Genomic DNA, 12589 nt, shown 5'->3' with positions numbered 1-12589 from the left:
TAAGTCTATTTAAGCATAAATCTCTTCATGTCACTCCCTGGATTGCGACTGTGGTTTGGACGGTTTGGACACCCGCTGCCTTAGCCAATTCAAGCCCCAGACCACGGGACTTACCAGGCCTTTGGGGATCAGGCCAGTTTCCTTCTCCAGGCCTCTTTCTGACGCTTCCCTGCCCAGCCTCACCCACTCCCCCCAACTCCCTAACTCGCAGTACTGTCCCTGCTCTGGACCTCACGTGAGGTGCCAAGCACCCACAGCAAGGCCGTTGGCCATTTTCAAGTCAGTGGTCTTCAAAAATGGGTAGGTGAGGCACTCGTGGAGGCACACCCCTGCAAGCCCAGGGGCTCAGGAGGCTGGGAAGGAGAATCACGAGTTCAAAGCCGGCCTCAGCAATTTAGTGAGGCCCTAAGCAACTCAGTGAGACCCTGTCCCTAAATAAAAAAATGAAAAGGGCTGGGGATGTGACTTCGGAGTCACATTTGATCTTGTTGTTTAGAATCCTCCCTTGTGCCTGCAATCCGTAGAGGAACCTAACACACTGGTTCAATAGTATAGATACATTTTCTAACTAACTCAATGTAATTGATTTATTTTATAGTTCACAGGGCTCAATTGTACCAAAGAATATGGTCTTCTGACCCAGTGAACTCCTACTCATCCTTCAAAACTCAGCTGCAATGGATCCTCCCCAGGACACCTCCTCCTCTGGGGATAAGTGGCCCCAGGTTTGCCTAGTTAGTTCCAGCACAGATCCTACAGCAAGGACAGGGAAGTCTCCTTCTGCCCCACCAAGGATGTGAGTCCCCATGTAGATGAGAGTTCTGTGAAAGCAGGGGACCGCTCCCCATGGCCACATGGCTGGCATCTTCTCATCCTTTATGTTTCTGCTCACGATCTTTCCTAACCTAGCTGATGGTGCCCACTGCTTCCAGAAACCTACCGCACGCCACCCTCCCAGCCCTCCTTACCCTTCTCTGGAAAGACTGTCTGCACTGACTGGCTTCTTGCATGCCCACAGGGACCCCTGCTCCCTGGTGTTGCTGGACCTCCAGTCCTAGCACACAACCTGTGCTCAATATTTGTTTCCTGTTATTTGCTTGTTATTGAACAAGCAAACAATCTTTTTTTTTTTTTTTTTTTTTTTAATGGGCAGTGGTACCAGGGATTGAACTCAGGGGCACTCGACCCCTGAGCCCCATCCCCAGTCCCATTTTGTATTTTACTTAGAGACAGGGTCTCATTGAAGTGCTTAGCGCCTCACAGTTGCTGAGGCTGGCTTTGAACTCATGGTCCTCCTGCCTCAGCTTCCCGAGCTGCTGGAATTACAGGTGTGCACCACCACGCCCGGCCAACAAACTTCATTTTTCTTTTCCTTTCTTTCAATTAATTCGAGTTGACAAATGAGCAAACGGGCACTGAAGAGCAAGAGATGGTTCACTGTCAAGACAATCCCCCTCGTCAGGCGATACCCTGAAACACGTCCCTTGCTGCTCCCTAGGGGCCCTCTCTGCAGCCGTTTTCCTGCAGGTTAAAGTGACAGAGGTGACTTTGGCCTTTTTTTTGTGGGGAGGGGGGTGCCAGGGTTTGAACCCAAGGTCTTGTGCATGCGAGGCAAGCACTCTACCAACTGAGCTATAGCCCCAGCCCCTGGCCTCTTCTTTCTAGGGCAGAGGCTGAGGATGAATGGGCAGAACAGGTCAAGGGAGGCGAAGACCCATGGATGGGGACCATCCCTGACCTAGGAGGAACAGACAGAGTGGCAGCCCCCGTCCAGCTTGGTGACAGGGGGTGGCTGGGTTATTCAGTTCCATCTGCACCCCCTTGCACACCTTCATCCAGCTCAACCAAAATGCACCCCAAATGAGAAACGAAGAATGAGTTGCCATCTTGCAGAAGTCTAGAGCAAAAGAAAAAACCCTGTGTGAAGACGGTGACATACAGTGAACTCTAATCACAGAGAGCAGAGAGAAGTGACCAGGGCTTCCAATCCTTACCCCACCACACACACATCCCTCAAACCCTGGCCTCTCCTCCAGCTACCCGGGGGAAGGGAAAACACATTTAGTAATTAACATACCACACAGGGCCGGCCACCGATGATATTGAATCCCAGGGAGCCTGAGTCCCGGTGCAAGACAAGACTGAGACTTCTGGTTTCTTCACCCTACAGGGGACAAATGAGTCCATGTGGTTATTTACAAACAGGAAACTGAAGATAGGTATTTTCTTTAGAAGTGGACTTGGGACAGCCAGAGCTAATCATTTAAGAAATCCTTTATCTCTTAGGAAGTTTAACCAATGAAATTCCTGAAACCCAACCTCAAACTCTTGCCTGTATTTTGAAGATTCCAACCATGTCCAGATACCTCCTGGCCCTGGAATGACCACATAAAAATGCCCAGCGAACATCTGCTAACAAGACTGCCCTGCTGTCTGCAATGCCCCCTTCTATTGACCTGCCCACTGGACACTGGCCATCTAGATGGTGACTCTGTTCCTCGGCCCTTCTCAATGGTGGCATTCATGTTGAGACCTGAAAGGTTCAAGAGGCAGCCCCCTGCAGAAGTTGGAGCGCATGCGTGGCCCATCAATGGTCATCTCTGTTGGAAGACCTGGGGGGGGGGGGGGGGGGGGGCAGGGATGGCACAGAAAATCCTGAATCTTATGGAAAAGGGGGAGGAGACATTTTCACAAAGTCATTCCTGTCCACTAGGTCTGCAATAAAGAGCTTTTTAACACAAAACAGTGTGCTGAAGACTGGGCAGCGCGATACCCTTTAAATCAAACTAGCAGAGGTTGACTTGGCACAAGCTCCAACAGTCAAAAAAGCAACAGAGAAATAAAAGCAGAGTGGGGCTGGGGCTCAGTGGCAGAGAGCTTGCCTAGCACTTGTGAGGCACTAGGTTCGATCCTCAGCACCACATGAAAAATAAATCAATAAAACAAAATTTCTTTTTTTAAAGCAGAGTGAACCTTTTGTACCACCTGTTGCTCTACAGCCTTTGAGAGCAGCAGGGAACTAATACACCTGTGAAATATCTCCAGCTACATGGAGGGGACGTGAAACCTCGCGAGAACTGAATACCAGCTGCCTTTGCTTCACTAATGTTTTCTGATTAAGCAAGGTATTAAACACTTATCAAAATGAAACCAGATTTAAAGTTAGGTGGTCAGTGTAGTTAGGTAAATCGGGTCTAATAGAGTGAGATCTAAAATGGAGGCCATGAGAATAAATTCCCGAAAAAGTTGACCAACTCTTGAAATGTTAATGAGGTCCCGAGAAAAGCCCAAGGCCCAAAGTCCATCCCAAATAAATGTTAATGAACAGCCCCAGCAGATTTAAAGACAGCCCATCCCAAAGAAGTGTTAATGAAGTCCTTCCTGCCAGATTACTTCTTTGGCCCACCTATCTCCCAACCCTTCAGGCATTCCCACCTACATTCCCTCACCAAAAACTAAAATGGAGAGACAACCGCACTTCCACGGATTTCCACCTCTTGGGTCCCCTTCTTCCTCCGGGAGAAGTCTTTTCTGCTGTTCTTTAATAAACTTTTATTTTCCACTCTAAACTTGCCTCGGCGTGCTTCTCTGGTGTTATACTTCAACATGGGGGAAGCAAGGACTCGTCACCGGTCAACAGCAGTAATAAAAATACGAAGTATTTTGTCATAAGCTGGTTAAAAATAACTGAAGCTTACAACAAAAGATTTTATTTGGCTATTTACTGCTTCCTAATGAAGCTTTTCTCTTCCACCTTTTTTGGGACAACATGGGTAACTTTTGAATGACATGGGACAACTATGGGAGTCCCCCACAATAGCAGGCAAAGGAACCTGGTGTCTCCCCCTGCAGTGCCCCAGGGGTTTTCTGAAGAAGGGGTCACGTATTGCCTTAGGCCTCAACATGCAACTAAGTTTCCACGTGTTGCAAAAGAACCCTCCTCCTCTCTACAAGATTATTAAAGCAGGGGAGGGTGTCACAGCCTGTAATCCCAGTGACTCCGGAGGCAGAGGCAGGAGGATCGCAAATTCAAAGCCAGTCTCAGCAACTTAGTGAGGGGAGGAAGGGAGGGAGGGAGGGAGAGAAGGAAGGAAGGAAGGAAGGAAGGAAGGAAGGAAAGGGGGGAGAGCACGCTGGGGATATGGTTCAGTAGTAAGGTACCTTTAGGATCAATCCCTATAACCCCCTCTGAAATTATAAAACATTATTACTATTACTGACTATAGTTCTTAGTAATCACAGGTCATCATGTCCTTATGACTAGTTCATACACAGAAGAATAAAACCTGTTTAAAAATTTCATGTGAAGCCGGGTACATGATGCACGCCTGTAATCCCAGTAACTCAGGAGGTTGAGGCAGGAGGATCAGGATTTCGAAGCCAGCCTCAGCAAAAGTGAGGTGCTAAGCAACTCAGCAAGACTCTGACTCTAAATAAAATATAAAATAGGGCTGAGGATGTGCCTCAGAGGTTGAGTGCCTCCGAGTTCAATCGCCAGTACCCTTCCCAAAAAAATTTCACGAGAGCCTAACCATTAATTACAAAAATCCTCTAAAATAAAAAATGACCATTTATCCATTTATCATTAGAAAAACAACGACAACAGCAAAAATCCCTTTCTGGTCTAAGAACTGGGTGTTCCATAAGAACAACATAACATTCATTTTGGAAGGATGGCTTCCTTGACATAGTTAAGAGAATTTTGATATAAAAGAGAAGTTAGTCTCCATCAAGCCATGGTCACTAATGAAAACCAGCTGAATCTTCTTAGTAAGAGCATATTTCATTGCATTTGAAAGAAACCCAACCAACAGCAGTAGCATCCACAGTCCCTCGCCATGCCAGCCACGCCAGCCGTCTCTGGAACTCATCTGAGCAGATACAAAGGCAACATCTTTCACTGCTCTAACAGAGCAGGACTTCAGCGTCCACCTAACGCTTCTGAGATGTGAACACGACCCCCAGGTCCAAGCTGTTTTTCTGCCTTGGACACAAAAAACTCTTCCCGAGTCCATTTCTTGCTTGTCCTCTTAGAGGAGAGGAGTAGTCAGAAACAACCGGAACTCAAGCAAGTTATCTCATATCTGACATGCCTGGGTTTCAAAACTAATCAATGATAGATACTGCAGCTCCCCACTAATCCGAGGCAGATGGCTTTAGTCTGGCAACCTCAAAGGAGGTACAAAGAACAACTCACAATCAGATGACGATGCAGATTAGTTTAAAATCTACTGTGTGATAACCACTTGAAAGCAAGCACACTGGGGGCCAGGGAAGGATTATTGTATTAAACCGTGTTGCCCTTGGTAACAGCTGACATTGATTGGCTACCGGCATGTGCCAGAAACTCTATTGAACACCTAAATGCTTTACTACATTTCCTCATGGGCTCCGTCTGGAGAGTGACAGTGTTACCATCCTCATGTCACAAAGTGGAAGACAAAGCCTGGGGGGGGACGTTGTCCCATATTATGGAACCAGTTAGGTGTCAAGCTGGCACTTAACAATCGAGACCTTCCTCACTCCTCTGCACGACCCAGTTTTAGGGTGGAAGGCAGACAACGACTCCATGTAGGTCAACATCACCTTATGTCCTCCCCCAGATGGTTCAGCTGTGGAGGCTGCAAAATAGGAACTCATGTATAGGAGGGCTACCACAAGAGACCTGTGGTGGGACAAAACTACAAGCCATTTTTGTGAAATGCTTTATATGCAATAGATGCAATCCGAGGTGCCCAAGACACCTGAACGTGGCCCTTGCCTCAGGGACCTCTAGAACACATGGACAAAGGCCAAAATGCGTTCTTCAAACAGCTGCATGCAAACCATCCAGTTGACGGACAGTGGCTTGCGAGGTGCAATTTCTGGGAAGAAAGAAGGGTCCTCTTATTTTCTACAAGCACCTTGAACTCCTCTGCTGTCCAGGAGGTTTAGAGAAGCTGGCTTTAGGTTGCAGCTTCTATTTCAGGAGTAACAGTAGCAAATCAACATGCAGGAGATTCACATGGAAGATCCACTGAAAGCTCAGTTGGGCTGATTCTCTTCATCTCTCCATCTGATTACCAGATCTATTCTATTCTCACCTCACAACCTTGATTCTGGTTTCTCCTTTCTAGTCCCCCTCCCAATAACAATACTAACGATGTTTAATTGTCAGAAGAATTATTAATAGATGTTATAAGCACTGAATCTCACACAACACATTCACATGCTAACATAAATCTTTGATTAACCATGTAACCTGTTTCTGGGCTCCAAGTGCTTCAGGATAGAGTATATTAATATTAAAAATGACCCCTGGGTCAATCGTATTCTACCAACTGAAGAGATGCATAAATGGGGTGAGGGCCAAGGGGGTCCAGGTGCTGCCCTTCCTGCTGTCCCTACTGTATTGATTACTGGTGTCCTTTATTTAAAGGAAAGCTGACCCAATGTTGGTATGTTTGGGTACTTGATCATAACCCATCTTTGCAATTTTCTCCGTGACCCAACACAATAAAACAAAGAGGAGTAAGAGCCCTCCTTCAGGGGGGCAACAGATGAAGCAACCCAGCTGCCTTTTGAGACAGGCATCATATCAACTTGCCACGCCTGGAGAAACCAAGACTCAGGAGGCTCACAGACTCAGTCTCACATAGTGGCAAAGTGGGAGGTCCAGGATTGGAATTCAGGTCCCTGCTGTCTGCACAATGATGGTAAATGTCTACATCCTGTCTTATCAGCCTCCAAAGAATGATCCTGGCAGGAAGGATTAGCCAGTAGAACAGCTGTGTAATTAGGAGTTCACACATGCATATTGGATCATACAACAATAGGTGCAAAGATGAAGAGTCTCTGATAGTCCCAAGAGCACCCTGATGGTACGATGGTCTGCATAATGGTTAAGATTGCAGACTGTGGAGTCAGGACCACAGTTTTTTCATCTGTAGAATGCATATGGATAGAGAATCAGACAGCTTAAAATTCCTAAGTACATAAATGCTCCATATGCGGAATGACAGCAAGTCCTCAGAACACAATCAATGCACAGGGTTGGGCTCATCTCAGCCCCCAAGCCACATGCTCTTCACCCTTCTACAAAATCTAAGCAATGGACATTGGCTGATCCTAAATGAGCTCAATCTGTCCAACACAAGCCTGGGAGACCTGAGGTCTGAAGAGAAGAGAAGACACGCTCTTCTGTGTTCTTCTTATGTCTCTCTTTGGCCTTCCACCCCAGGATCCAGCTGGAGTCGAGCCTGGAGGACAGTTTTTATTCTGGAGGTGGAGAAGACACAATGAAAAGACCAACCAGGGAGCAGCTCAGCCTGGACCTGCAGGTGTTGCTCACCAAGTGGGCTGCTGGCCAGCACAGGGTCAGCTGGACAGACCACATGCCAAGGCCGGCACGCATGTGGGCCTGGGAGCCCAGGATGGCTGACAGATGATGGCACACAACAGGTCAGAGAAACAAAGTTCACGAAACTGTGGTCTGGGCGCATGGGGCATGCCTGTATTCCCAGCAGCTCCAGAGGCTGAGGCAGGAGGATTACAAATTCAAAACCAGCCTCAGCAACTTAATGAGGCCCTAGGCAATTCAGTGAGGCCCTGTCTCTAAATAAAATATAAAAAAGGACTGGAGATATGGCTCAGTGGTTAGGTGTCCCTGGGTTCAATCTCCAGTACAAAAAAATGAAAAACTGTGGACGTGTATCTGACCAGCGGAGGCAGAGGACAGTAAGTTTGGGAGCACAGGGTCCTGGGCACTGCCCGACACTCTGGTCAGCTCCAAATTCTACCAGATCAGCATGTCTGGATGGGCTGGGAAGAAAACAGGCAAAGAACAGAGAAGAAACGGCAGCACCAAGGAGAAGTGAGGGGCCACCTCCTCGGTAGCTTTGCCCAGAGCTGCCCCTGCTCCCTGGGGCAGGCCCCACTTCCCTAACAGCTAGGACCCAGAAGATGGGGAGCTCCCACCCAGGAGCCAGGGGTGAGGGTGCCAGGAGGAAGGGAAGTCCTATCCTGGTGTCCAGGGACATCACTATCTCCTTGCACCTGGGAGGAAGTTCAAAAGCCCCTTGGCACCCCAGATTCCACCCTGAACCCAATTTGAGGGGGCAGCTGGGCCCTAGGGGAATGCAGGTCTCCTCAGGTGTGTCTTAGGGATCTAGGATTGACACAGGGCACCACAGTTTAGGTAGAGGCGACCCCCTGAGCTCATGTGTGAGACCATGCAAGAGGGATTAGAGGGTTGAGAGCCTTAAGTAATCAGGGCCTTAATCCCTCAGAGGGGTTGACTGGGAGGTAGCCTTAGGCAGGGAGTGTGTGGCTGGGGGAGGTGGGTCCCCGGGGGTGTGCCTGTGGGGTTCATGTTCTGTCCTTGTTGCATGAAGCTCTCCCTCATCCTCCTGGTACTATGCCCTGCTGCCTTCCTCCACCACATCCTTCCTCCCCGATGTTCTGCCTCATCCCAGGCCCCCAGGAATGAAGCCGGCCATCTATGTACTGAGACTCCTGAGACCATGAGTCCCCAGATCAACTTCTCCTCTAAATTTGTTCTTGTCAAGTCTGTCATAGTAGTGAAAAAGCTGACCAAAACAAAGAGCAAGACTTTGGAAAAGGAGCTATATCAAGACCTGAACTGTGGCATAAAGTCCCAAATCACCTAGGCCATCAAGTCACAAGCAGAGATAAAAGCTCACATCTTAGGACCTGCAGCCAACGATGCTTAAAATAAGCTTTGCGATCCTATTCCAACACGCGACACCTGGATGGATGTTAAAGTTACCTAAAACAAACTGGCCAGCTTTCGACTTAGGGTCTGACGGTTTCAGAATCTGGGGGGTCGGGGAGAGACATCTCCACGAAAAGTCAAAGAACGACTGTTCAGTCATACACTGCAATCAACACACACCAGGGCCATTCCCCTCAAGACTGCACGGCCCCGCGTCATCGGTGGCACCTAAATCTGTATAAACACACTTTCCAGTGTTTGCCCTGTGACAAAGTCACCGGAGGAGGCAGCTCTCCGAATGCACATAAGTTGTTAAGTGACAGACTGTTCTCAAATGGTCACAAAGACGCCTCATGATGGTCACGAAGACGCCTTTTCTTTTGAAGCATCTGAGAACGTGAACTGTCTTCCACCAGCAAAGCCCCTTTTCATTTCAGTGTCACTCTGTCACCTCCTCCAGACAACCCGGCCTCAGCAACCTGGGTGCGTGCCATCTCCTAATCAGCGTGGTGGCTCATGGAGTCCATCCAGGCCACTGTCACTGTGGACTTTTCCTGAAATCCCTTCTTGCACAGTGACGGGTGTTTCCCGGCCATTGCTGCAGACTCACGGTGCAGAGTGGGCTCGGCTGGAAAGCTGCCCAGCGGGTTCAGAGGAAAACCTCCCAGTGACCGCTGGCCTGTGTCTGGGGTGACAGGGTTCCTCTCAGTCCCAGATTATGCAAAGCTCCCTGAGAGGCACACAGCTCAGCTCTGCCTCCTGACTGGTGACAAGAAAGGGCTGCATATTTAGCAGCAGCCTCCAGTCAAAAAGGTGCAGAGGCGGGGCTGGGGGGCCAGGAGGGAGAGCGGGCTGCCCCGGGGTCTGCACTGAGGAGCTGGGTGTCTCCCTTGCCACACATGCTTCTGTTCCCTTCATAATGCAAACTGTGTAATTTTGAATGAAGCAGAGCAAAGTCCTCCCTGTAATTCAATCTCCAGGCCTAAAGCATGCCTTTTGGAAGAAGAATCAAGAGGAAGCAGCTCACGCCTGAGGCTGAACAAGGGGAGGCTTAGCAGGCTGTATCCCTCACCCAAACTGGCTGCCACGAGACAAAGGGCACGGGGAAGCGGGTACAGGAGCAAGCAAACAAAAATAGCTTAGCCAGAGTCACAATATCTGCAAGATGGTGTATGAATATGAACAAGCCAAACATGAGAGTTTTGGAAAATAATGTAAGAGAAATAAATAAAAATTGCCCAATGCTTTCCGAGAGAAAAACAGATAAACCCCTAAAGGTGTGATTTTCTATTTCTAGTACCTTGCATATTTTTGTCATCGATGCATCTGCTTTCTGGGTGGATATTCACCAAAACTACTCAAAACATGGACTCCACCAGCAACATTACCTCCACAGGCCTTGTTTAAAGTGCTGCAGGACCTTAACATGCCCACTGGATGGACTAAGGGGGGTGCTATGGTATGAATATCTGCATCCCCCGAAATTCACATGTTGAGATCCTACCCCCAAGGCAGCGGTATTCACAGATAGGGCCCTTGAGCTGTGATCAGAAATTAGTGTCCTTTATAAAAAGGGGCCCTGGAGAGACCCCTGACCCTTCCCCTTTGAGGAAAGATACCACCTGTGAACAAGAAGCTCCTCACCCAACACTGAATCTGCCTGCACCTTGACCTTGGGCTTCCCAGCCTCCAGAACTCTGAGACATAAATTTCTGTTGCTTATAAGTGGGCCAGTTTGGGGGTATTTTAGTTACAGCAGTCCCAACAGACAGGGTGATGGGAGATGTTGAAATTTAAACATTCAATTACCCAACCCGATTTTCTTCCCCAAATTACAAAGAAAGCGAAGGCTATGAAATGATCAGTTCTCACTTATGAGGAGGAGGGAGTTGTCCGGGCTTTAATTTGCATGGGACAGATATGAATACATGCCCCAGCCCTGCAGGTCTGTCATTCCTGCACTGTCGGCTCCCCGGGACCTGGTAGGCCTAAGCTGCCACCCTGAGGCAGTGGAACTGGGCTGGAGGCCCCTCTTCCACCTGCTTCCTGCCATGAGAAAACAGAGAAGAGAAATCCAAATTCTGGGCTGCTCAGGCCAATGGGAGGCTCATGGTCAAACTGAATGCTCCTCCATTCCTCTCTAGAACAATCCAGTTTTCTAACATTTCTTCAGCGATTTTTTTTTTTAATACCCACCTACGGTGTCAAACACATGGCACATGTTCCCTAAGGGCTTGGTACCCCCAATTCCAGGGTCTGGATGACAACCCCACACACTAGCTCAGCTCAGGACACCTGGAGCCTGCTGCTGCACCCACAGCCTACACCCAACCTTGACAGCAGGCTGATGGGACTTTGTCCCTCTTTGATCCCCCCATAGCAGAATGCACAGGACACCTAAAAGCGGATGTGAATGAAATTCCAGGGTAACCTCTCTGCCCAGGACTCCTGGCTGCACACACGTACCCTCCCGGGGTCCGGGTGCTACAGGACTGCTCTCCTGAAGGGTGTGTGTGCCCTGTAATTATGCACATGGAGAGGGTGAGAAAGATGGCTGCCCGGCTCCATCTGGTAGTCATTTTCTTTACAAGAGTAATGATTATGTTACACCACTTCCCCTTCTTATTGGAACCGGCTTATTAGGACACCATTACTCACGGGGAGGCAGTGACTATCTCACAGCTCAAAAAGCTTGGGTGAGCAAAGAACAGCAAGACTTGGGTTGTATTTTCAGAGGCACAAGTAGTGTCTGGTCCCATGAATTAAAGTTCCTCAATTTCACTTTTGTATCCCAAGGAGCCACCACAGGACATAGGAAGCCAGGGACTCGGGACATAAAGTGACCAACCATAACAACAGTATGTCTAGAAGGATTTCACTTGATTCCTACCATTAACCACCTTTAAAACAACCAAGATAAAATGTAAAGATATGAGGTACTATCCATCCAGGATACCATCTCTGTGTTCCTTCTTATTTAGTTAGTTGAAATCTCTTTTATAGCTAGGATCTGTCTTCCATGCCACACATTCTCTACTAGACCTTTGAAAGCAGGACATGTGGCAAGGGACGAGCACATTTTGTCACCATAGACTGGAAGCCGACAAAAGAGCCTGGGGAACATGCTGTGCATGCTACCTAAACTTCTGGACTTCTCTGTTCCCATCGGCCATGTGCAAGGTAACAGTCAGGGTAAGAGACAAGTCTACAGGATCTGAGCATTAAATAGAGGAACATATGCACAGCTCAACCCATGAGGAGCCTGGCACGGAGCCACAGTCCTCAGGAAGCCTGTGCGAGTGCTGAGGGGGTTTTGCTACAGGAATGAACACTTTGCTGATTTGGGTGCTTGATCTCTGACTTGAACTTTGGGTTCACACTTAGACTTTAACCAATCTGCTTCACAATATTCTACTGTCTCTCTCTCCTAAAAAGAGTGAATAGCAAAAAGCAAAGAGAAGATGAAGATCGTGTGTGCATATGCTCTCATCTCTGAAAGTATGGCACCCAATGAGACCCAACAAACACGTTCATTTCATTTTAAGCTTCTTGGTCAACAGTCCAGTGCACAGATGCTTTAGAAAGATACTTACTCAAGTACTCTTTACGGAGAGGCAGGCATCGTTTCTGAACAAAGAACCACTAGTACATGAATCTTGACATTTGCATCACTCAGGTAAAGCTCATTCAACCCAGTGTGGTTGGGGATACATTTATAAACTGAATCCTAACTTTTTTTGTAAACCACTGGAATGGGATAGAGGCAAAAGCCTTCGATTCTTATCTAGCTCAAGTGGATTGATTGGTTAGATGTGCTACAGGAAGGTGCCGGAGACAAGATAGTGGGTGGCACACGCTCCTAGATAGGTTTCAAAG

At 48.1% G+C, this 12589-nt stretch overlaps 1 protein-coding gene across 2 annotated transcripts in view; it reads right to left on the bottom strand.

The window, feature by feature from the left end:
- Pdzrn3 (PDZ domain containing ring finger 3) overlaps positions 1-12589 on the bottom strand; it is a 211842-nt gene that overhangs the window by 193561 nt on the left and 5692 nt on the right. For both annotated transcript variants that reach the window (XM_046425616.2, XM_046425617.2), the window contains exon 2: positions 2078-2164. In XM_046425616.2, coding sequence (XP_046281572.1) covers positions 2078-2164 — 87 coding nt within the window. The remainder of the gene's footprint in view (positions 1-2077; positions 2165-12589) is intronic.

The sequence above is a fragment of the Marmota monax genome, unplaced genomic scaffold (assembly GCF_021218885.2).
Source record: "Marmota monax isolate L192 unplaced genomic scaffold, Marmota_monax_Labrador192_F-V1.1 WCK01_AAM20220418_F8-fsc00028, whole genome shotgun sequence".
NCBI classification, from domain to species: Eukaryota; Metazoa; Chordata; class Mammalia; order Rodentia; family Sciuridae; genus Marmota; species Marmota monax.
This window is presented reverse-complemented; position numbering and strand designations above follow the sequence as displayed.